At 59.9% G+C, this 25,351-nt stretch overlaps 1 protein-coding gene across 2 annotated transcripts in view; it reads left to right on the top strand.

Moving 5' to 3' along the window:
• Positions 1–2,864: 2,864 nt before the first annotated feature.
• NOL4L (nucleolar protein 4 like) overlaps positions 2,865–25,351 on the top strand; it is a gene marked incomplete at both ends in the record, with an annotated part of 124,525 nt that continues 102,038 nt past the window's right edge. For both annotated transcript variants that reach the window (XM_082856484.1, XM_082856483.1), the window contains one exon: positions 2,865–3,185. In XM_082856484.1, coding sequence (XP_082712610.1) covers positions 2,865–3,185 — 321 coding nt within the window. The remainder of the gene's footprint in view (positions 3,186–25,351) is intronic.

Below are 25,351 nucleotides of genomic sequence, written 5' to 3'. Positions count from 1 at the left end.
ATATGCCAGCCTCTCTCACATACGTTATTTTGCTGAACCTTTACAGTCTGTCCATTATAACAGATGATGAAGTTAGGGTTCAGTGACCTGCCAGAGGTCACCCAGCAAAGGGTGGGTTGATGGGTTCATTTAGTTGGGAAGCAGTCAACTGGGATCTCTGGGCACGAAGAATGCCATGGCAAATGGTAGCCAGGATTCAACCTCAAGTCTGTTTGACTCTATGCGAAGCCTACATTCTTTTTTTTTTTTTTAACTTTTTATGTTCTATTGGAGTTTAGCCGATTAACAGTGTTGTGATAGTTTCAGGTGCACAGCACAGGGACTCAGCCATACATATCCATGTATCCACTCTCCCACAAACTCCCCTCCCATCCAGGCTGCCACATAACAGGGAGCAGAGTTCCCTGTGCTATACAGTAGGTCCTTGTCGAAGCCTACATTCTCTTCATCGTACTACACCTTCTGTCACACTAGAACTCAGCTCAAGATTAACAAGATTTTTAGGTTCTGGAAGGCAGGCAAAGACCCAGATTGCATGGAGAGGTGGTCTGGCTTAGCAGTTATTGGTGTGTCTTGGAACTGGACAGAGACCCGGGCTCAAACGGGGGGGCCCCACCACCTAGGCACCAGGGCACCCTTGCTGAAAGTAATCATTAGCATTGCTAGGCTAGAGCACCTTTGTTCTCAGGGAAAGAGTCAACTGTGGGGTTATGTGTCAAGGGCTGTATTGGAAAAGTCAGGCAGTGGGCTTCTAAATCATGCAGAAGCCCCTCCTCCCCCACCCCCAGGGGAGGGGCTGTATGGCCTTTGGGTAGCACCTTGCCCTCTCTGAGCCTCAGGGGTCATCTCTGAAAAATGGGCATGGCAGCATGGAACCAAATAGAGCTCTTAGGAAGATAAAGAGGAAAAATGAGTGTGGAGTTGTTGGTATATATAAAGTAACATAGAAATGTAAATTATCTAAAAATAAATCTATGTGAAATGCAGAGAGAGGTTGGGACTTGGAAGACCTCTGGCGTTCTTTTGGCAGTTATTGGCACCTACTGTGTGCCAGGTGCTGTGCTACGGCCTGACATGAACCCTGAGCGTCTGGAGCTTCCAGTCTACTGGGGGACATGAGCCAGCCACATACAGAGTGGGTATCCCTCCCAGCGGGATGTCAGGGGGAGTCTTCATGTGTGATGTGGTAGCAGCAGCTAGACCGACCTGAGCCAGAACCCTCCTCTCCTCCCTGCGTGACCTTGACCAGGTCAGGCCACCTCTCCAAGCCCCAGGCCTTCATCTGCAAAATGGGCCAGTCTCCTTTGCCGCTCAGAGTTGCCAGGACCTGGCACTCTGTAGGTGCCAGGGTTGGGGACCTTGGGATGAGGGTAGCCAGTAGTTCCTGGGCAAAAAATGGTCCTGCACTGGGCAAAATCTGGGACTCAGGCGTGGGTGGTGACTTGCTTGCAGGAGTGGCCTGAGGACATTGAGGGTGGAAGAGAAGCAGCAAGAAGAGAAGCTCAGCAATTTCTCAAACCTGTTAAGCAAAGGAGGGCAGACATCCCGGAGAATTGGCCTGTGCCTTTATTTATGTTAGTAATCTCATTAAGGGGAAGGGGACTGGCTCTACCCAAGGTCAGTCCTGCCCGGGGAGGAGGGGGATGGCATATCCACTTGAGTTTACTCAGCCAGTGATTCTAGGCCAAGGTGCACCCAGGAAGGCAGGGTGTCTCGGGATGAATTTGTGGGTGTGTTGAGCGTTGCTCCAAGCCTTGGTGGGGCTGGCCTGAGTGAGGCCACCGGTCAATGTTGACGACTTCTCCGGGGCCTGGCGCTGTCCCAGACCAGTGGCGTTAGCCGAACCAAGACCGGCCAAACTTCGGGGAATTCAGGTGAGGCGAGAGGGGAGGAAGTTTGGGGGCCTCCGAAGGGCGGCGGTTTGGGGTTCCCCAGGGGAACACTGCTCCTCTGGCGCCGGGCTCGCACCGGAGAGGTCAGGCCAGTCGCCGAGAGGAAGGGAAGGGGCCCTGCCCTGTACCACCAGCGCCAGGCTAAAATCGGGCGGGGCCGCCCGGGGAGGCCGGGACGCCTGCGGCCGGGCGGGGTCTGCGCCCTACTCCCTGCGAGGCCGCCGGGTCCGGGCTGAGAGCGGCCTGCGAGGCTCGGGGCCAGGCCCGGCCAGAGGGAACTCGGTCCCTGGGCTGGGCACTGCGCGCCTGCGGCTCTTGCCCTACCGGCGGCTGCGGGCGCGGCGGCCCCCGCGCCCCCAGGGGCCGGGCCAGGGCGGGGGCTGGGCCCCGCGGGCGGGCGCGGGAAGGGGGGCGGCGGCGAAGGCTGCGACGCTCTAACAGGTGGGATCCCGCGGCGTGGTGGAGGCGGGCGCGGGAGGAGGAGGAGGAGGAGGAAGAGCAGCGGCAGCGGGAGCCTGAGCAGGAGCAGGATGAGCCGCGCGAGCTGACAGCCGCCGCCGCCGCCGCCCGCGCCCAGGCTCGGTCTCGCTCTCCGCGCCCGGGGCCGCTCCCCGCCTCCCGCCTCCCCCGGCCGCCCGCGGGGCGGCCCGCCCCCTCTGCACCTCCGGGCCCGGAGCTGCCTCCATCGCTCCTGCATCCCGGCCGGGGGGGAGGAGGAGGCGGAGCAGGAGGCGAGCCGGAGCCGCCGCCGCCAACGCCGCCGCCGCCGCCGCCGCCGCCCGAGCAGGACAGAGCGCGCCGCAGCCCCGCGCGTCCGGCCGCCGCCCGTGCCCATCAAGCAGCCGCGCCGGAGCTACACCGCGGGACAGCCCGGGCCGCGGCGCACCCCGGCTCGGCCCAGCCCAGCCCAGTCCCGGCACCGGGCGGCCCGGCGGCCGGCCCGCCCCCGAGGGCGCCGGGCGCGCCGGGAGGATGCCGAAACCGACGCTGCTGCTGCGCGGGGGCTGGGAGCGCGAGCGCAGCCCCGGGGACTCGGAGCTGGGCCGCCAGTTCCGGGACTGGTGCCTGCGCACCTACGGCGACTCGGCCAAAACCAAGACGGTGACACGCAGCAAATACCAGCGGATCGCCGAGGTCCTGCAGGGCGGCGGCGGGACCGGCGCGGGCAGCGGCCCGGCAGCCGGCGAGAAAGGCAAGTTCCAGTTCTGGGTGCGCTCCAAGGGCTTCCGCCTGGGCAGCGGCCGGGAACCCAAGATGGGCCAAGTGGTGTATGTGCCGGTCAAGACGGGCTCGGTGAGTGCGCGCGCGGCGGCCGCGGGCCGGTCCCACCGCGGGGCTCGGGGCGGGCGGGGGCGGGGTGGGGGTGTGGATGTGTGTCCGAACGTGTGTCCCTGAGGTTGTCCCTGGGTCTGGCCCTCCCGAGGCGCACGCGTCCCTGCTCACCCGCCAGCCCCAGCCAGCCCGGGCAGCGCTCCGGGTTCGGGGCGTCCCTGCCCCCCTCTGCGCTGCTGCCCGGGCCGTGCCGGGCGGGCTGTCCCGGGCTGCTCACCCCAGCATGTTCCGTTCTCCCGTCCCCTCCCCCCGCCAGCAGGCGGCTGCTCAGAAGCCCGAGCCTCCCCCCGCCCGCCCCGGGGCTGCCTGTCCCGGGCGCCTCGCGCTCCCGCCCCCGGGCCGGCTGGGCGGTGTGGTGTGTGTGTGTGTGTGTGTGTGTGTGTGTGCGTGCGTGTGTATGTGTGTGTGGAGGGTGGTGCCGCGAGGGCGGGGGGGCAGGGACAGCCACGGGACGGGGAGTCAGCTCGGCTTCCCAGCGTCAGGGGAGGGGGCCCGCCCGGGCACTGTCTACCCGACCCCACCCGGGGCTGGCCCGGGGAGGGGCAGCCCGAGCCGCAGCCTGGCGCAGGAGCAGCCTCCCGCGGGTGGGTGGGGCGCCCCCTCCGCCCCCCGGGCCCCTCGCTCCCCCCTCCCTGGGACGGGGGCGGCCTGACCTATCCATCCCCTCCCCTCCCCCGTCCCCGGGGCCGGCCCGGTCCGGGCGGGGTGGCGTGGGGGAGGGGACGGGGAACCGCAGCCGCCGACAGGGAGGAGGCGGGCGGCCGGGCGGGGGCGTCCCCTCCGGCCCGGGGCACCCTGGAGAGGGCGTGCGGCGTGGGCCCCGCGGCTCCCCCGCCGGGACCTCATTGTTCTGCAGCGGGTGGGGGCTGGGGGGGCCGCTGCTCCCGGGGTGCTGCTGAGCTTTGAACTTTCCGTCGCGGAGACCCTCCATTAGTGCGTTCAGCCCCTGGCCCGGCTGGGCCAGGCCAGCCTCCCTCCCTGCCCCCCTCGCTCCCTCCCCGGCCTCGCCCGGCCCGAGCGAGCGAGCGGGGCCGCCCCGCGCCGGCCTCCCTCCCTCCCTCTCTCCCCCGCTCCCCGCTCCGTGCTCCTCCCCCGTCCGGCCCGCCCGCCCTGCGCTCAGCCCAGTCCCCGGCCGGAGCGGGCTCTTCACACACAATTGATTCGGTCGTTACGAAAAGTGCACTTGTCCCCTCCCCCTCCCCCTCCGGCAGCCGCCCGGGCCCGGCCCGCGGGGTGAGGGGGCGAGAGGGAGGGAGGCGGGAGCCGGGGAGCGGATCCGGAGGCGCCTCCCCCCTCGCCCAGGGGACGGGGCTGCAGGCCGCGGGGAGTGGGGAGCCGTGAGCGCAGAGGGCGGGCGGCCCATCTGCGAGGAGCGCTGATAACCGCGCCGCTGCCGCTGCGGCCGCCAGCGGCCCATCTGCGCCGCTGCCGCCTCCGGCCGGACACAGAGCAGGGGGCCGGGCCGAGGGGCGCGCTGGGGCCGGATTCCCCGGGGGAAGGCTGGGGTAGTGTCCCACCCTGAGCGAGTCGGGGACCTTCCAGCCTAAATCAGTGCTCTGTGCCAAACGCGGGGAGTCTGGGTCATTGTCCCCCCTCCCCCGATCGAGTCAGGGACCCCTCCCCGAGCCCAAATTGGTGCCCACTCTGCCACCCGGGGAGTAGGGGTCATTGCCTCTCCCCAGGTCAGCCCTCCCCACTATGCCAGTTGCTAACCCCCCTCGGTTCTCCTCCATCTTGGGCTAGTGCCCCCAGCCTAAGTGTGGTTTTTCGAAGTCAGTGACCCACCAGATGGTTGGCTTGGTCCACACCCCCTACCCTGGGTCATTGCCCTCAGCCATCCCAGCTTCCCAGGTCAGTTAGTGCCCCTCAGCCCCATCCCATCCTGGTTATCCCTCCCCAGGGAGCTGGGAGTCTTGGCCCAACCTCCTTCTTGCCTGAGGCAGGAGCCCCCACTCCACCTGCTCCTGGAGTTGGGAGGGCAGGTGACCCTCAGACAGGGCAGCTAGCTCACCAGTTCTCTGAGCTGGTCGACCTCTCCCCTAGGGAGTGGGCATCATGGGGCCGTCAGTCCCCCTACCCCCTTAGCCACAGAGCTGTCAAGGCGGAGCAAGTGAACATACACCCACCCAGGCCACATGCAGAAATTGGGTGCAGGCCTGGGCCCCAGGTCCTGCCAGCCTTCGGATCCTCCGTGAGGCCCACGCCGACCCGCTTTGCTTGGCAACAGGGGCCTTGAAAGACTCCACCCTAGCTCCCAGACCAATAATAAGCCCTCCCAAGGGACCACCTGCCTGGGAGGCAGAGAAAGGGAACCCAGGCCTCCCCGACCAGGCTGCCAGGGGGACGACAAACACAACAGAAGTGCCCTCCTGTGACAGCCCGCCCCTCAAGCTACCCACGCCCACCTGCCTGGCCTGCTGGTCCCCAGGGAGCCCGTTAGTTACCTGCACTCGCCCAGTCAGCCGGAGCCAGCCGCAGGAGATGCCCTGAGTCCTGCCACCCCCAGCTCCAAGTACCTTCCTGGGGCTCAGTTATTATTTTTACATTTCCATTTTCCTTTTCACTGATCTAAGAGGGACAGATCCTGCTGGGAATTCTGGGGCAGCCATGGACTCTTCCCGGGAGGAGCTGAATGGGACCTTCTTTGAAAGGTGCAAAGGATATCCCCTACCTTCACTGGCTTTTACATACACACACAGAGTAAAGTTATCATTGCCTCTGGTGGCAGTTGGGAGATACCCTGTAGTTTTGTCCTGGGTGGGTTTTTGTGAAGGTCATTGGGCCACAAACCTTTGTCTGAGACATTTGTTTGGCATCCACAGGCCTTCTGGGGGCACTGGGGCATTGGAGTGGGTTGGACTCAGAGCCTGCTCCCTGGGCCCCCAGCTGCTGGGGGTGGGGGTGGGCATAGCTCAGGATCTGATCAAGAAGCCCATGGAGGCTCCAAGGGAGGGCAGGCGGGGAGGCAGAGCAATTTCGGCCAAGAGGGGGTATGGGAGTTGTGTCATGCAGCCGCGGAACAAGGGCCCCCTGCGCCCCTGCGTCGGCTCAGGTCCCCAGGGTGGCCATGGTATGTCATCTCCCTTCCATGTTGCTCTCTGGCTGCCCCCTGCGTGGGCCCCCTTTCCTCTTCCCACAGCCATATGTGGTGCTGCGGTTGGGGCCCTTCCGAGTCCCGGCCGTGGAGGGTCGATGATCTGACACCACTTGTCCCGTCCCATCTGGCCCTGAGCTTTTCTGGGTGTGTGTGACAAAGGCTTAATCTGTCCGGACGGGCCCAGGGCGGAGAGCAGGGCGCGGGGAATTACACTCTGCGGGGCCTCCTGCAGCTGGGGCCTGCTTGGGGGGCGGGGCGGGGCGGGGGTCGAGCAGAAGCCAGGGCATGGTGGTGGGGGGGGAGGCAAGTTGGTCTTCGGTTTGCAGGTTGTCACAGGAAATAGATGTGGAGGCGGAGGGCTGAGGGGAGGAGGGCGGAGTCCTCCACCGGGCAGCACGGGGCGCTCCTGGGGACAAGATCTTTCTGTGACAAGAGCCAGCCGGGCCTCCTGACTGGGCAAAGCCTGGTTAGGATTTATTATTTCTTGCGTTTGGCCTGTTCCGGCCTCTGTGGCTGCCAAGCCTGGGGGCGGGGGGCGGGTGGGAAGCAAACCCTTTGCCAATGAGACCCTCCGATTCCATTCCAGCCTCAGCCCAAAAGTGAACCAATCCCTTTCCTTTTCCTCTGGTCTCTCTGAACGAGGCTGTCCCGGCGCTTGCAAGGGCCACAGGTTATGTCTGGGGAGGGGCCCCGGGCCATCTGTCAACTCCCAGGACCAGAGAGCCCTCAGGCTTCTTGGAGATAGATGTTCTCAGCCCAACTCTACCATCTTCCGGATGGGAAAACTGAGGCCCTGAGAGGGGAAGTTTCCGTTGGTGGGGAGCTGGGCCTGGAACGCAGATCTCTGCGCTCCACTGAGGCTTCTCCATGGGCCCATCACATGCCAGGAATCCCCCCATTAGAGCCCCGTCCCCCGAGGGGGAAACGCCAGATTGCCAAACTCCACTCTCAGCACTGGGCTTTTGCGAGCCAGACCCCAGGTGTTCCGCTGGCCAAATTGACTAATGGTGGTCTTTTCCCAGTTTGCAGACAATGTTCATTTAGTGGAGAGCATTTTCACAGTCTTCAGCCTTTCTCCCCAGAGCTTTTGTGTAAACCTTTGGCACCTGCGGCCGCTGGTCTGGGCAGGAAATGGCCTCTGACTTAGCACAACATAATATATGCTGTGACCTTCGGTTGAATACCTCAGTATTTCCTACTTTTCTCTAAATTGTCACCATAGTGACCCTTTCTGAGTCACCTACCGTGTGTCTGTCCCTGTGCGTCAGGTTCTCACAGCGGCCCAGAGGTTCCTGCCATCCTTCAGATGAGTAAACTGAGGCTTAGGGAGGTTTAGAACTTCGCTGAGTCCTCACAGGGCACGCTGAGCTTGCGTGCCGTCTGTACACCCCTCTTTTCTGACCCTCTCTGGTTGTCTTACAGCCTCATCTGGTTCACAGGGCTTTTCGTGACAAGCTTTCAGTCCATTACACCCTAACCTGAATTAGTGTGGAAGAATCCTCTAGTCAAGATGTCTGTAATCACAGGCTGGTACTTAAGGCAGGATTGGCTCAGTGTATGGTGTCTGGGACTTGCCTGGGGTGCGAAAGGATGGGTATGGGGTGCGGAGAAGGGAGGAAGCCTCTGCTGTCCTGGGTCCTGGGGGCTTTCAGGGAGAAGGTTGGCAATGACACGGGCCCTGTTTGGACTTCTCATGAATGGCAGAAGTGGGCTGTTTTGTTAATTAAGCCTCAGTGATTTGGGTGAATGTGGTCTTGGGGTCTCTGTGGGGGCGGGGCCGCAGTTTGGCGCCTGAGTGATTGCTGGTGGATCAGGCTCTGCCTTCCCGGGGCGTCTCCTCCGGGTCCTGGGTCACTTTCTGCTGGTGGTGGGGGGCAGCATGCCCCGCTCGTCCTTGGGCGAGGCCTGGCGTGAACATTCTCTCCTTCACTACAGGCTGCCTTCCCATCCCTGAGCGTCTGGGAGTCAGGAGGTCCAATTGGGACCCTAAAAACCCTGCTGGGAGGATGGGAGGTGGGGGGCCTGTGGCTGGGGCTGCCCAGGGACAAAGGTCAAGGGTCCAACCCAGCCTCAGGCAAACCTGGGCTTCTCTAAGCCAGCTCTTAACTTAGAGGTTGTGGGACTGATTGAGTACCATGCACATGCACGTGCATTCCTGGGCTACAGCATGTGTGCGCACGTGGGTGTGCATGCAGGAGTGTGGCTGTGTGGGCCTGTGTGTGCCTGTGCCTGTCCATGTGCAGGCTGGGGACGCTTGTGGGCCCGGGGCAGTGTGTGTGTGTGTGTGTGTGTGTACAGGTGGAGGGGGACTGCATGCTTGTGAGTGTGTGTGATTGTGAGCGGCTGTGTTGGCAGATGTGCAAGCACCTGGGGTGTGGGCATTGGCAGACCACGAGTGTGCGTGTGCATGCCACATGTTCAGGATCCTATTGAAAAGCATCCTGTCCTTTGGCAGTGAGGAGCTGACGGGGTGTCCTTCATCACAACCAAGTCAGCCGGAGCTGCTGGCCTGGCCCCGTGCTGCTCCTGGGGTCTCAGCAGCTGCTGAAGCGTAGTGTGAGGGATGGAGTGGACACGAGAGGTGGTGCCACGTCCCTGTCCCCGCGATAGTGGCCGAAGCACCTCCTTGTTTCCAGCAGCCGTACTCCTCCTTCCCTGCCACCCCGCCACTCTCTGCCCAACAAGGGCAGCAGGTAAAACTTGTGACCTTTGCCATGGTGGCACTTACGGAGCCCAAAGATAAGCTCCATGGGGGGCAGGGTGGGAGAGAGGCTTCTGAACTTGAAGTGAGGGGGCCAGGACCGATCCTAACACACCCACTTTCTTGCCATGTGACCTCGGGCAAATAGCTTGCTTGACCTCTCCAAGTCTCAGTTTACTCATCTGGAAAATGGGCTCCAAAGCCCCACTTCCAAGAGGCTTGGCAAACTGGAAAAGGTTCTGTTGTCATTTCAGGAGGTCACTCCGCCAACCTCTGTCAAAGCCAGGCCTGGGCCCTAGGCCCCAAAACAGAAGAAGGAGCCAAAGACAGCTGGGAGAGGGCCCACCAAGGCGGGTGGCTTGTCAGAACAAGGACTTCTGAGTCCACTTTCTGCCCCTGGCCCACCCTGACATAGAGAAGAGGCGAAGGGCTTGGGGTGTCAAGCCACAGGGTCCTGGGTACAAATCCCAGCTCTGCTCTTGCACCTGTTTGGCCTTAGGAATATCAGCTCCATTTTACAGATGAGAAAACTGCCTTCCTCCTAAGACTGGTATAAAGATGAATGCATTAATGCGTATAGAGCCTTAAGAAGGTAGCACGTCTTACAACATGTTAGTTGCTATGTGATCTCACTGAGCCTCAGTTTCCTCATCTGGATTATGGGGATGGAAATGAAATGTCATGGATATTAAGTGGGATAATGGAAATAAAGCCCCCAGCCAAACCCCTGGCATGTAGTTGGTGGGAAGCAACTATTGGTTCCCTAGAGATTGTGTCTGGGTTATTTCTGTGTCTCCAGTGCCACTGGGGGCCTGGTTAATGTTGTACTGAATTACACAGAACACCAGCGAAGTCTTGGTGAGGGCCATAGGTGTGGCATGAGCCCCCAGGGCTGGGAACTTGAAGGCTCAGGCTCCCTCTCTGCCCCGGCTGGCTCCTGCCCTGCTCTGAGCCTCAGTTTCCCTAGTCATTGCACAGTGAGGCCTCCTGTGGCCCCTCCTGCCTTTGAATCTCTTCCTGGTGCTGGGGTTGCCCAATCCCAGAGCTCAAGGAGGGGTGCTGGAGAGGTGAGAGTGGCTTTACCCAGGCCTGGAGGCACTCGCCAGGTGGGAAGGTAGAAGGGTGAGCTGCCCAGAGGCTTCTCACCACCCGACGGCCCCCACACACCCCCGCCCCAGTCCCTGGCCGGGAGCCTGAGCTCCGGGCTCTGGGCTCTTCCAGAGAACACAGTGAGGCTGGTGTAATGACTGCCCCCCTGGGGCAGGGGTCTGAGCATATCTCATGTTCTCAAGCCCCTGCCATGTGCCAGACACTCTCTTTCATTTAATCTCCCCTGGATTCTGTGAGGTAGATGAGAACCTGGCATCAGAGCGGCCAGGGAACCTCCCCAAGCACCACAGCGAGCAAGTGGCAGGGCCTGGGTCCCGTGGCTCTTTGACCCTCTGAGACCCGGGGCACGGAGGTAGGGGCCCACAGGTGCCCTGGCTCTCCCCACCTCCCCACCCCAGGCTCACGGTGGCCCCTCATCTGAGGACACCCTACAAAAGCTTCCCAGAGCTCGAGGTAGCCCTCTGTCCGGACCCAGCCTGGTGGGAGACAGATGCCACCCCTCCCCGTCACCCACACCTTCACCTCTCACCTCAACTGCAGCTACGGGCCCAGCCTGCCCTGGGCAGGCTGCAGGGGGCGGGGAGAGAGCAGCTGTCCTCTGCCCACAAGGTCAACGACTCCGGCAGCATCCAGTCCTCCCGGCCACCCTGGTACTCCAGGTTCCTCAGCCTCAGATGGAGGGACTAAGGCCAGATGCAAAGGAGGGAGCTCCAGGTCCCACAGAGCACCAGGGCTGAGGGTGAGCCCATCTGGTTCCAAAGCTGGGGGTCATTCATTCATTCGCTTACTCGCTCACTCGTTTGCTCCTTTCACCACCCTCCGCCTCACAGTGGCTCCAACCTTCTCTGGCTCAGGCCACACCTGGGCATCATTTTGGACTCTTTTCTCTTGCCACCCCTCCCTCCCCATCCAACCATTTGCAGATTCTGGTGGTTCTACCTTCAAAATACAACTCAAATTTTACCTTCTCACCACCTCCACTGCCTCCAGCCTCGTCCAAGCCTGGAGATGCGCCAGCCTCCCCACTGGGATCCCTGTGTCCACTCTGCCCCCCTGTAATCCCCTGTGGTTCACACAACCAGCAAATCAGCAAAAGCAAAAAGCAAATCAGATTCTCCTCCTTCCCTGCTCAGAACCCTCTGAGATTCCCGTCTCACTCAAAGCAAGAGCCAGAGTCCTTCCTGAAACCTACAGGCCCTGCATGATCTGGCCCAGCTGCCTGCTTCCCTCACCACCCTCCACCCTCGCCTTGTTCATTCAGTGTCAGCCACACCGGCCTCCTTGCTATTCTAAAAACTACCAAACACGATCCTGCCCCAGGGCCCTTGCACTGACTGTTTCCCCAGCCTGGAACACTCTTCCCCCCAGATCTCTACATGGCTGCTCCCCTCCTCTTTCAGATCTTTGCTCAAGTGTCACCTCCTCAGAGAAGCCCTCCCTGATCACCCAGCCAGGACCACCTTAGGTTCCTTGGACCCTCTCTCTTTCTACTTAATTTTCTCTATAGTCCTTACCACCCTCTGACATTGTGTATGTATTTTACTAGTTTATATATTTAGTATCTTTCTCTCCACAAGGCTGTGATATCTGCCAGGGTAGACCAGCCTGCTTGGTTCACTGCTGTATCCCCAGGACCCAGAACAGCCCCTGCTCCTAAGGGACTCCCCACTGTGGGGGCAGCAAATGCCTTAGAGCAGGAGTCTGAGAGTCGCCCATGCCTTCTGCACTCAGAGGGCCTCAGGAGCCCCAAGGCCCAGACCCATCCTCCTGCCTGAGGGCGTCCAGGGAGTCCTCAGGGAGGCGACATTTGAGCTGGACCTTGAGGGCCAAAACAAATTGTTCGGCAAGAACAGAACACGGGGAAAGCTCACTCCAGGGGGTGGGAATGTGAGCAAGGGCTAGGGGTGGGACAGGTTTTGGAGGGTCAGTGCAGGCTGTGTATGATGGTGACCGGGGCCACCTTCCTGGAGAAGCGGGTTCTACAGAGCATTTCAGATGCGGTGGTGGGTGGGTGAATGGTCAGATCAGCTTGAGAACCACTTGGGGATCCTGAGGGGGATGGGCTGGTGAAATCACTTGGGGCCAAATGGAAGAGAAGGATCTGGAAAGCCACTCAGAGGAGCTGGTGCGTCAGAATCAAGGAGAGCTGGGAGTTCGCAGGAGGGTTTTTAAGTAGAGGGGAGAGAAGGTTAGATTCGTGTTTTAGAAGGAGTCTCGGAATGCTAGATGTGGCAAGAGGGAGATGTGTTACAGAGAAGGAAAAACAGGAGGCTGGGAAGTAGGTGCGGAGAGAGAAGGCCGGCCTGGGGCGAAGAGGAGGGGCTGGTTCCTTGGTAGGACAAGAGGTTGAGTGTCCGGGGCTGGATGACATGGGGAGGGGAGAGGGGGGCGAGGGAAGCTTGATGGTTGGTAGTCACAGTTGACCCAGTATTCTTGGGTGGAAAGAGAGGCGTTTAGGAAACGAGGAAGGCAGGCAGACACACACATCTGGGGTGATGGCCCAGGGGCAGGGTCCAGTGGGCGGAACCCAAGAGCTGTCCCCAAGGCTGGTAGCATGTGGCAGCGAGAGGCCATGGAGGAGACCTGGTGACTCAGGTCTCAGTGGGGCCAGCTCGGGAGTCATCACGTTCGCGGGGCCCCCTTCCCAGCTTGGAGCCCTCCCCGCCCCGGCTGGGACCCGATGCAGCCTCCTGGGAGGCCTGTGCTCGGTGGATGACTCATCGTTTTCTCGGCATCCCCAGGCTAAGGAAATGTTCAAGGAGACATGGGGCCCTTCCTTTGGCAGGCCAGGCCCTGACTGGATGCTGGCGGGTCGAGAAAAACACACTCGGCCTCAGACCTTGTCTGAGAGCATCCTGAGTGCGTGTCTCCAGGAGCCCCTGGCTTCCACAATCGCACGCATCCTCAACTGCCCTGGGAGGCCGTCCTGACCCCATTCTACAGGTCAGTGAACCAAGGCACAGCCTCTGCTGGGCACCCGGCTAAGTCATCACTTGGTACTTCAGTTTCTTCATCTGAAAAATGGGTCTGAGGATTGGCCCTCCCCTATAGGGTTTTTGGGAAGAACTGAAGGAGGGAATCATGTGATGTTCAAGTAGTGGGGTTGTCATTTTCATGAGGATGGGGAGAGGGGTCCGCCCAGGCTACAGGAGCTCCCTACTGGGTAGAGCAGCCATAGGGAAGGCCACAGGGTAACATAGCCAAAAACAGACCTGCGTTTGGATCCCAGCGCTGCCACAAGCCCCTGGTTCTGGACAAATGGCTTGCCTGCTCTGATCCCCCGACCGCTTGTATATAAGCGGGTGATGACCCACACCCTGGGAGGTAGTTGGGAAGATGACATAACACCAAGCCTGACAAACAGGCCACCAAGTAGGGGCTGTGGCTCCATCTCAGGGTCCCTCAGAGGATTCCCTTCACCCCAGCGTGAAGATCCCCAAACCAGACAGCTGTTAACCTCCCAAGGGTGCTTCAAGCCCAAACCAAGAGGGAGAGGGGAGGGGAGGCAGCTCAGAGAGTTCAGGCTAGGAAACTCCCTGGGGGATGGGGTCTCTCTGGGAGATCTGGGGGCTGGGACAGGAGCAGAGCGAGGGGCAAAGGATTTTGGGTTGAAGGTAAGGCCCCTATAGGTCAGCAGAGGAGTACAGAGTGTGGAGGTAGGGCCTGGGTCCAGGCTCTGCCATTTACTGCTGTGCAGTCTTGGGCAGGTCACTTCCCCTCTCTGAGCCTCAGTTTCCTCATCAGTAAAATGGGGTGATAATAGCTGTGGCTTCACTTGTATCCTCCTCCTATACTGTGTTCTACAGTATGTATGTACACTGTACTGTATACTATATTTTATAATCTAGAAGCATCTGTACAGGGCGTGGCCATAATAAAGCCCTCAATAAAAGGGAGCTATAATTAGGATTACGATTGTGAGCCAATCAATAACCCGCGAATCTGTGACAAGGCCATTCAAGCCGTGCTGCTGAGTTGGGCTTTGGAGTTCAGACTGGCCCTAGGTTTGCACTGAGCTGTGACTCACTAGCTGGATGACCTTGAACCAAGTTGCTCTCTGAACCTCAGTTTCCTCCTCTGTAAAATTGGCTCAGTAGTATTCCCCATCTCACAGGGTTGCTGTGGGCAAGTGAAGAGGGACTCCACGTCAAGTTCTCAGCACAGGAAGCAGGAGCTTTTCTGTGCTTGCCCCTGTGACGTGGCCAGTGGCAATTAGAGCTAGGGATTGGGGTCTGGGGCAGGGCCAGTGGATGCTGGAGCAGAGAGGTACAGAAGAGGGAGAGGACAGAGGCAGAAAGGAATGTGCAGGGAACCGTAGGGGAGGACTTCTAGGAGGAGGGCTGGTCAGCTGGGTCTGCCCCGAGGAGTAACAACCCCCTCGCCCCCAGATCTGGATGAGAGAAGGCTTTGATGGAAGCCAGAGGGCAGAGGGAAGGTGCCGAGCCAAAGCAGGTGGGAAGGAGAGACCAGAAGTCTTGCCGGTCCAGTCAGCAGTTGGCTGTCAGGGAATGAGGGCGAGAGGGGCCGTGGGCTTCCCCGAGTCTAGGCTGCCTATTATGGGACTAAGAGTGGGTGTGCTCCCCAGGGTAGGGAACCCTGGGTTCAAATCCTGTCTTACCAACCAGCTGTGCAACTTGGATGCATCTCAACCTCTCTGAGCCTCCATTTCCACATCTGTAAAATGGGGATAGTGATATCAACTACCTTTTAGGGTTGTCGTGGTGATCATTTGAGATACATTCTCAGTCAGTGCCTGCTGCTGAGCAGAAACAATGACAGTCATGACACAGCTAGTATTTGTTGAGTGCTTGCGAAATGCCAGGCGCGCTGCTAAACACATGCACATGCCTCCATGTGCTTGTCCAAACGTGGCTACCATTATGATCCTCATCTTTTTTTTTTTAATTAGTTAATTAATTTTTTTTTGGCTGGGTTGGCTCTTCGTTGCTGTGCACGGGCTTTCTCTAGTTACGGCGAGGGGGGGGCTACTCTTTGTTGCGGTGCGCGGGCTTCTTACTGAGGTGGCTTCTCTTATTGTGGAGCACGGTCTCTAGGTGCACGGGCTTCAGTAGTTGTGGCTTGCGGGCTCTAGAGCGCAGACTCAGTAGTTGTGGTGCACGGGCTTAGTTGCTCCGCGGCATGTGGGATCTTCCCGGATCAAGTCTCGAACCCGCATCCCCTGCATTGGCAGGCGAATTCTTAACCACTGCGCCACCAGGGAAGCCCCTGGCAGGCGGGTTTTTAACCACTGCGCCACCAGGGAAGTCCCATGATCCTCATCTTGCTGATGAGGATGTTGAGGCTCAGAGAGGTTAAGTAACATGCCTGAGGCCACACAGCTGGCAAGAGGCAGAGCAGGGACTTGAGCCCATGCGGTGGAGAAGTGTTGTGTCCTTTACTCCCTACATCACCCATCCTCTTTGACAGTAAGATGAGGATCATGAGGTCCCCTGTGGTATTACACGGGCTTGGACAGTGGCTCTTCCCAGGATGGGGAGGCAGGCGTGAGTCTGTCTGGCAGAGTGTACCGACTCTGGAACACATTGCTTAGGAGCAAATGGGATCTACTGGTAGAGTTGACCCTCGGGGGTCACCGGGGGATTCTGTGGTTCGGGGAGGGCCAGGTTGTGGCATGGAACCCCACGGCCAAGCCGGCCAGCGCGCTGCACCCAGCTCAGGCCGGGGAGCTTTGTGCCCACCAGCGCGACACAAGGCATGGCTCAACGACCAGGTCACAGGCAGCTGCCAGCAGCCCCGAGAAGGTATGGGTGGCCAGTGCCTGGCCTGGGCGGCACCCACGGAGGCTGGGGAGGACCTCGGGAGGGCTCTTACGAGGAGGTAAGCCATGAAACAGCAGAGGAGGGGATAGGGCCTCCCAGGATGGGGAAGGGGCGCTGTGGACAAAGGAGCACAAGAGAAGTTTGTTTTTAAGGTAATACAGGCACCTGACTTAACGCAACAGCCACCAAACAGCAGCCTCCAAAGAGCGAGAAGTGCCCAGCCCGCCCCCCACCTAGTTCCCCTGCCCACAGGGACCCAGCCCGCCCCCCACCTAGTTCCCCTGCCCACAGGGGCCCAGCCCGCCCCCCACCTAGTTCCCCTGCCCACAGGGGCCCAGCCCGCCCACCACCTAGTTCCCCTGCCCACAGGGGCCCAGCCCGCCCCCCACCTAGTTCCCCTGCCCACAGGGGCCCAGCCCGCCCCCCACCTAGATCCCCTGCCAACAGGGGTCCAGCCCACCCCCCACCTAGTTCCCCTGCCCACAGGGGTCCAGCCCGCCCCCCACCTAGTTCCCCTGCCCACAGGGGTCCAGCCCACCCCTCCACCTAGTTCCCCTGCCCACAGGGGTCCAGCCCACCACCCACCTAGTTCCGCTGCCCACAGGGGTCCAGCCCACCCCCCACCTAGTTCCCCTGCCCACAGGGATCCAGCCCACCCCCCACCTAGTTCCCCTGCCCACAGGGGTCCAGCCCACCCTCCACCTAGATCCCCTGCCCACAGGGGTCCAGCCCACCCCTCCACCTAGTTCCCCTGCCTACAGGGGTCCAGCCCACCCCTCCACCTAGTTCCCCTGCCCACAGGGGTCCAGCCCGCCCCCCACCTAGTTCCCCTGCCCACAGGGGTCCAGCCCGCCCTCCACCTAGTTTCCCTGCCCACAGGGGTCCAGCCCACCCCTCCACCTAGTTCCTCTGCCCACAGGGGTCCAGCCCGCCCCCCACCTAGTTCCTCTGCCCACAGGGGTCCAGCCCGCCCCCCACCTAGTTCCCTTGCCCACAGGGGTCCAGCCCACTCTCCACCTAGTTCCCCTGCCCACAGGGGTCCAGCCCGCCCCCCACCTAGTTCCCCTGCCCAAGGGGTCCAGCCCACCCCTCCACCTAGTTCCCCTGCCCACAGGGGTCCAGCCCGCCCTCCACCTAGTTCCCCTGCCCACAGGGGCCCAGCCCGCCCCCCACCTAGTTCCCCTGCCCACAGGGGTCCAGCCCGCCCCCCACCTAGTTCCCCTGCTCACAGGGGTCCAGCCCGCCCTCCACCTAGTTCCCCTGCCCACAGGGGTCCGGCCCACTCTCCACCTAGTTCCCCTGCCCACAGGGGTCCAGCCCGCCCCCCACCTAGTTCCCCTGCCCACAGGGGTCCAGCCCGCCCCCCACCTAGTTCCCCTGCCCACAGGGCTCCAGCCCACCCTCCACCTAGTTCCCCTGCCCACAGGGGTCCAGCCCACCCCCCACCTAGTTCCCCTGCCCACAGGGGTCCAGCCCGCCCCCCACCTAGTTCCCCTGCCCACAGGGCTCCAGTCCCTTATGTGTCTTCCCTGATACACTTGGCTCTGGAGCTGGCCTACCTGGATTTGAATCCTGAACCCGCCATATACTCGCTGTGTGACTTGGGCAAGTTACTCCACCTCTCTGTGCCTCGGTTTCTACATGTAGAAAGTGGAGGTAATAGGAACTGCTTCTCTGGACTGTTGTGAGGACCAGGGCTCCTAAAGCCTAGCGGAGGCCAGGGCCCATGCCTGAGTGCTCCGGGAGCACGGGCTGTCTCTGCTGCTGTTGCTGTTACTATTACCGCTGCGATCACTGTTGTGCAAGTGTAGTTCCGTACACTGGGTGTGCAGTTTAAATGCCCAGCTCCCCTGGCAGGTCCTGAAGGTCAGTTTTCATCACTTCTGCCCATTTAAGAAGAGGCAGAGGTGAGAGGTCAGCCCAGAGGTCATCCCAATGGTCCCGCATATTGAGACAGGCCTCTGATGTGGAGGGACTTTATGTCATCGGCTGGACCCCCCGAACTAGCCACCTACCCATGCAGGGCTTGTGGTTCGGGGACTCCATCTCCTGCCCCTGTGCTGGGGACATGAGGTGGTGTCGGAGACAGGAAGGATGAAGGGGCTGTGGAGAGAGCCCTGGGCCAGGCTCCAGAAGATGGGGATTCTGCCACTTCTCACCCCTAAGGTTCTTGAAAGAGTTCCCAGCTCCAAGCCTTGGTTTCCTTATCAGGAAGGTGGTACCAGGCTGCGGTGAGGAGCCAGGGCAGTGCCTCAGATGTGATGGACCATTGGGCTGTTGATAAGAACCCCACCTTCAGGTTTCTGCCTGCAGGGGGTTTACAAGTGAGTTGATGGTGTCATTGATAAGATCCAAATTTGGGAGGTATTAAAGTTCTGCTTAGTAGCTGAGTGACCTTGGGGAAGTTAATTAAGTCTCTGGGCCTCAGTTTCCTCCTCTGTAGAATGGGCATAGCAATAGAACCTGCTCTGTGGGGTTGTTGGTAAGAAACGGAGGTAGGGGTCTGGCTCACAGTAAGACTCTGTGATTGGCAGAGCCTTGCAGTTATTTTAAGGAACTCAGACAAAGTTGAGAAACCACCAGCAAACAGTGCAGGGCTGCAGGCAATCCATTCATTCACCTATTCATTCAGCAAACTTTGATTGGCACCTGCTGTGTACCAGGTCCTGTTCATTCATTCCACAAAGATTTACTGAGCACCCACTATGTACCGGGAGTGGCGAATAGGACAGACTTGATCTCTGCAGGTCCCAGGGACCCCCTGCTAACACCTGGTGCATGGTATGCACTCAGAAAATATTTGTTAAATGAATGCCTCCAACCTATTCATTCTTCTCTTTGTGCCTCAGTTTCCTCCTCTGCAAAATGGAGGACCAGGGCTGTTACGGGGCCTACATGAGGGCTGGCTTGCTGGCCAGGATCCCATCAAGGGCTGTCTGACCCACCCAACCAGCAGGCTTCTCCAGTCCAAGGGCTGAGAGAGCCAGAGGAAGGCTGGCAGGGTCAGCAGGTGGTCAGGGAAGGCTCCAAGCCCCACGTGGAGGTGTCTGGACTTGTCCTGGCCATGCTGGGAAGCCTAGATGGGGCAGGGACACAGCTGTGGGACGAGGGGAAGAGAAGCTGGTCTGAAGGGAGGTCTGGGGCTGGGGAGATGTGGCTGGGTGGTCCCTTAATGGGGCCCCAGAATGCCAGCTCTCAGGCGGTGGGAGTGACTGAGTATTACAGAGCAGGGGAACATGGGGAGGGAGGCTGTTAGGGAACCGAGTCTGGTCCAGTGTGAGCAGAGACTGGAGTCCGAGGCCCAGGGAAGCTCTGGGTTCTAGGGCACCACAGCCCAAATGGGAGCAGAAGCTACAGAACTGAGGCGGAGGGGCTGCTGGGGGCTGGACGAACGGATCCCACAGGCTCCTCCTTGTGTTAGCTGCTTTGTTCTCCGTAAGCGCCTCTTCATCATTCATTTATCCGTTCGCTCATTTACTCCTTGACAACTTGGAGAGGACCTGCTGGGGTGCGGTGGTGAGCCTCACAGATGTGGCTCTTGCCCTGGCAGAGCTCAGGATGCATTGTGGGAGACAGATGCTACGGGACCTGGTGATAGCAGTGGTGGTTGTGATGATGATGATGACGGTGATGGTGGTGGTGGTGGTAGCGGCGGTGAGGATGGTTGTGGTGATGGTGATGGTGGTGGTGATGGTGATGGTGGTGGTAATGGTGATGGCAGTGACGATGCTGGTGGTGATAACGGTGATAGTGATGGTGAGGTTGGTGGTGTGTCAGCTACCATTTATTGAGTGCTCACTGGATGCCGGGCTGCTCTAAATGCTTCCTGTGTGTTTGCGCTCTGGGCTCCTGCAACCACCCCCTGAGACACCGAGATCTTACTCAACTTGCCTGAGGCCCCCTGTGAAACAAGGGTGGCACCGGATGTGAACCCAGGCAGGCAGGCTGACCAGCAGCTGCTCCTAGCCATGGCCACCTGCCACTTCCAGCAGGCAGCTCCCCCTCACCGTCAGGTCCCTTTCTTGCCTCCTGAACCCAGCACCTAGCACGGGGCCCAGTGCTGGGGAGAGTGCATGAATCGGACTTGCCTGAACAAGGTTGGAGGTCAGGCTTTGTCCCAGCACACTTGGGCAGATGATGCCCTGGCTCCTCTGCCCTCAGCACGTCATTTGTGAAAGGGAAGAACCCAGGGAGGCCGCCAGAAGGTCAAGGAACCCCGACCCTCACTGGAGCAGTTGAGGGGGAGACTCCCTCTCTCCAGGGGGAGACCCCATTCCCTAATCAGGAGGCGAGAGAGAGAGACTCAGTTCGGAGTCTGCCTTCAGCTGTGGGATGGGGAGGGGCACGCGGGGAGGCAGGGGCCCCTGGATGGATGAACGCTCTGTACACACACCCCCACTTGTTGCTTCCCCTGTGCAGGCCCCAGGGGAGGGGCTGTTCTTCTCCCACCCACTGCTGACTCCGCTGCCTCTGGGACCCAGGCTCCTACACCCCCAGTTCTAGCAAACCCAAGTAGTCCCATGAACGTGAAGAGAGGGGACAGAAGGTGGGTGCTGGGAGCAGAAGGCCTGGACACAGATGCCGCCTCTGCGCTCCCTGTGTAGCCTAGGGCCCACCACTGTCCCTCTCTGGGCCTCAGTTTTATCCGTTTGTTCAAATATATACAGAGTAGGTGCTCTGTGCCAGGCACTGTGCCAGGCTCTGGAGACACAAATGAAAAACTCTGCCCTCGGAGAGCTGACATTCTAGTGGAGACCGACACTACGTAATAAACAAGGAAAGCTCCCAGCTTGTCACATGCTGGCAGATGCTTTGGAGAAAAATCAAGCAGAGTGGGGCGAATCGGAGGTGCTGGAGTGGGAAATAATGGAATTTTAATCAGAGAGGGCCTCGCTGGGAAGGTGACATTTTGAGCAAAGCCCTGAAGGAGGTGCAGGAGCAAGTTAGGCAGGTATCTGATGGAAAAGGATTCCAGGTAGAGGGAACAGTAAGTGCAAAGGCCCTGAGGCAGGAGTATGTCTGGAGGATTTGAGGAAGAGTGAGGAGGCCAGTGTCCACAGCTTCATGCACCCCCTGTATTTGGGAATCAAAAGACCACATTTTACCTCTCAGGACGTTAGGCCCCAGAACACAATTATTTCTGAACCCCCACAGCCCATCCTGGGGAGCGCTGGTGATGCCAGCCTCCTGGATGGGGCCGGGGCAGGGACCTTGCTGCCTGTTTCTTCAACCCAAAGGGTGAATTTTAAGGCCTGTGAGGGCTTAGAAAAGAGAACAGTATGCTCCTCGTCGCTCCACATGACTGACAATCAGACGGTCCTGGGTTGAAATCCTGGGTCCGCTGCTTTGCGGCTGTGTGACCTTAGGCAAATCCTTCTCTGCGCCTCCGTGTCTTCATCTGCAGAATGAGGCTACAGTGTCTGTCTGTCAGGGTTGATGGGATGGGACTTTCAGGAAACACACCTGGAAGCACGTGTATAAGTGCCCAGCCTTGGGCCTTCCTGGAGGAGGTGCTCTGTATACATTTAAAGCCGGAACCTAACATTTATATGACTTCAAACTGTTTTCACAGCCTTTGGGAATTTGTAGTATTACTTTAGTCTTCTAAGAACTCCGTGAGGAAAAGGGGGCAGGAAATAATAGTCCCGACTTAGAGCGGGGTAGACTGAAGCCTGAAGAGGGTGACTTGCCCAAGGTCACAGTGAGGCAGGGCTGATGGAGGGCTAAGACATGGGGCTCCTGGCTCAGGGAAGGCTCAGGGAAGCCTGGGAGCCAAGGGAGTGGAGATTGTGCAGAGCGCGCCCATCCGCCCCCCACCACGAGCGCGTGTGCACGCGTGTGTGTGTGTGTGTGTGCGTGCGTGCACACACACATCACCCGCACCAAGCAACAATAGCGACTTTCAGATTTGTGGTCCGCGAGCAGGTTTTGTAAGGCATGGCTTGGTGGGTCGGGAGGTCTGTTGTAAGGATGTTGAAAGGCCCAGAGCATGGGGAAGCTCAGGCCACAGGCGGGCGGAGTCGGGCAGGTCCTTGAGAAGAGGAAGAGGTCTGGGCTCATGTGATTGTCCACTCGGCCTGTCTGTCCATCCGGTGTCTGGCCTTCCTGGGCAGGGCCGGCGGGGTCTCCAGGTTGGCCTCTGAGCAGCCTGGCCCCCAGTGCTTTGTCGTCCAGATGCTTGACCTGATCAGCTTCTGAGCCTCAGGACGGCCTGGGGAGGGAGGAACGGGGTGGGGGGGTGCATTACAAATGAGGAAGCCAAGCTTCAGGGCGGGGTGTGCCCAGCTGGTGGGGGGAGCCAGGGTTTGGACCCAGTTGTGCCTGACCCAGCCCCAGTGCTGGCGATTCCGGGTCACAGCTCAGGCAGGGACTGGCAGGCAGGCTTTGTGCAGGAGGACCCCTTCCTCCCTTGGCCCACCTGCTTGGCCACGATCTGGCCTCCTAACCCTTGATGGGGGCCCCTGCAGACCGGTCGTTCTCTGCTCTTCAGTTGCTGCAGCCTCAACCTTCATCTTGTGGGGCTCGAGGCTGCGGGTTCTAGCCCACCCTGCATCAGCTCAGTGTGGGGACTGGACTCACCATCTGACCCTTTGCAGGGGACGTCAGAGAGCCCATCCTTATTTAGTGCCTTTAAGGCCCCAGAGAGCCTTTGCCCAGTGCCCACACAGCTCAGGGGTTCCTAGGCCCATTTTAATTTATTTATTTATTTATTTATTGGCTGCGTTGGGTCTTCATTGCTGTGCGTGGGCTTTCTCTAGCTGCAGGGAGGGGGGGCTACTCTTGCAGTGTGTGGGCTTCTCATGGCAGTGGCTTCTCTTGTTGCGGAGCATGGGCTCTAGGCACGCAGGCTCAGTAGTTGTGGCACAGGGGCTGAGTGGTTGTGGCTCGTGGGCTCTAGAGCTCAGGCTCAGTAGCTGTGGCGCATGGGCTTAGTTGCTCCGCGGCATGTGGGATCTTCCCAGTCCAGGGCTCGAACCTGTGTCCCTTGTATTGGCAGCAGATTCTTAACCACTGCATCACCAGGGAAGCCCCTTAGGCCCATTTTCTAGATGAAGAAACTGAGGCACAAAGAGGAAAGGTTATGTCCTAAAACACACAGGCCATGAGAGCAGAGCTGGGACTCCAAAGCCCATGCTTTTTCTGTACTGTAGCCTCCTGCCCTCTCTTTCTTCAGTGGCAAAGTGGGAGACTGGAACTGGATGACCTCAATTTAGAGCAGGGTGGAGACAGCACAAACTCTAGTGTGAGACAGGCTGAATGTGAATCCTGGCCCCTTCACTTCTTAGCGGGGTGACCTTGGATAGTCACTTCCTCTCCCCAGGCCTCAGTTTTCTCACCTGTAAATGGGGCTGAGAGCAGTATCACCCCTCGAGCTGCTGTGAGGTCCGGGGAGCAGCCGTGCCGATTGCCCAGAGTGAGGGACGCGCACAGGGGTGGCAGGTTTTGAAATTGCTGAGCTTCCTGTCCACCCCTCCCTGCAGTGCTTGAAAGGATGGCTGGGGCCATGTTAATGCTCACTTTTGCCCTTCCTGGGGGGTGGCCGGGTGACCCAGACTGGATGGGGCCTCTGTGTAGATGTGTCCTGCTGACAGCAGACATCCAGGGAGCCTGCTGTGGTGGTGGCGAGTGGCGGGTAGTCCTGGGACGTGGGTGTGAGGCCAGCGTAGGCTGCGCCGGGCAGCCGAGGATGCCTTTGTGCCCTTTGTCACCTCTCGTGCAGGTTACGAGTACCTTTCCTGCGCCTGCAAGCGCGGCCTTTCCTGGGAGAATTGCCCCAGAGCAGCCGCAGAGCAAGCAGAAGCCGCCTAGCTAATTAGCAGCGGCCGCCGGGGACAGGCTCAGGACCTGGTGGCTGGAATTGGGGCTACGGCTGCCCGAGGCTAGTGTCAGCTCGGCTGGGAGGCCAGGCGGTGTCCTGGGCTCCGGGACATCATGGCGTTTAGATCATGGGGTGCAGATCCCGGCTCTGTGGCTTCTTGGCTTGTGACCTGCGTAAGGCGCTTTGCCTGTCTGGGTGGCAGTTTCCTCATCTCGAACGTTAGGTTGTGTGAGTTCGGGGCCCGGAACCTCAGTGTAGTCAGCGAGTCATGTTACTCCTGCCGCTGCCTTGGGCCTGTGCTGGCCCAGGTGGCGAATACAAGGAGTGCAAGCCCAGCCGTAACCCTTGGGGACAATGTAGTGCCACCTGAGGGTCACAGGCAGCTGGAGAAGCCCAGCTAGGCCTTAGGCCTTTAGCGAGAGAGAAACTTAATCTCTCAGAACCTGAGCCTCTTTTTGTTCCCTTAAGCGATGGAATAATTGAGATACTGTGTGGTCATGTGCCTAGAACAGGGCCTAACAAAGGTGGAGCTCCTTCCCCTGCTTCCTCCTCCCTCCCCTCCCCTTTCTCCCCCTCCCCTTTCTCCCCATCCCCCCATCTCTCCCTCCCCCCCACCCCTTCCCTTTCTCCCTCCCCCATCTCTCCCTCCCTCCCCAGGCCTCAGGAACACACAGGAGGGGGGCAGCTGCAACTCCTGCTGGAAAATTGGGTTGAAGGTCTGCCTGTCTTGGGGTGGTCAGGAAAAGGCCACAGAGGAGGGAGGGTCTGAATGGGACTCAGCGGGCCAGGGGGCTGCAGAGTGGCCTGGGGACAGTGTGGTGGGGGTTCTGTGTGAGCAGAGGAGTGGAACGCAAATGGATAGACAGTCTGCTCTGGGGCCATGAGGCTGTAAAGCTGGTGGCCCAGGACATAGGCTGCAGCTGGGCACTGTGGCAGGTTGAGGCGAGGCAGAGATTCGGGAGATAGATAGGGTCTGACTGTGTGGCCTTGGGTGCCAGGCCAGGTGCATTCTCCCCTCGGGGCCCAGATTCCGCAGAGGAGATCTTCCGGGCCTACGGGTCAGAGGGGTGTTGGTGAACAGAGCATTGGAGCACAGGAGAAGGGGTCCCTGGCTTGGCCTGGGGAGCGCTGGGCTGGGAGGCCTTTCTGGAAGAGCGTACCTTAGGGGCCAAGACTCAGCAAAGAGCCGAGTGGAGGGCGGGCATCCCAGGCAGAGGAGACAGGCTTTCAGAGGCACAAAGCACACTTCAAAGCTGGGGTGAGTAGGGCCACGTCACAGAGATCTCAAATGCCCGGCGAACGAGCCTGGGTTTTATCCAGGCACTGGGGAGACAAGGAAGGTTTGAGGGAGGCAGCCTTGAGATCTGATTTTCAAAGTCAAAGTGCAGCCCCATTAGTCAGGGAGGTTTAGATAGTGGTTGTTCAAACTGGAAACCTGACAGGGGTGGAAGTCAGCCTGGCCTCTTACCTTCCGGGGTGTCCGACCTGGGCAAACCCCATCCCTTCGGGAGCCTCAGCTTCTGCGTGTGTCCGAGGGGTCTGTAGACCTCCTGCCTCGCTGAGCGCTTGGGATGAGCGTGAAATCGTCCTTATGATACGCCTGGGGCCGGGCACCCTGAG

This window comes from Leucopleurus acutus (genome assembly GCF_964270905.1).
Source record: "Leucopleurus acutus genome assembly, chromosome: 16".
Taxonomy (NCBI): domain Eukaryota; kingdom Metazoa; phylum Chordata; class Mammalia; order Artiodactyla; family Delphinidae; genus Leucopleurus; species Leucopleurus acutus.
The sequence above is the reverse complement of the archived record's forward strand: the minus strand, read 5'-3'. Positions and strand labels throughout refer to the sequence as shown.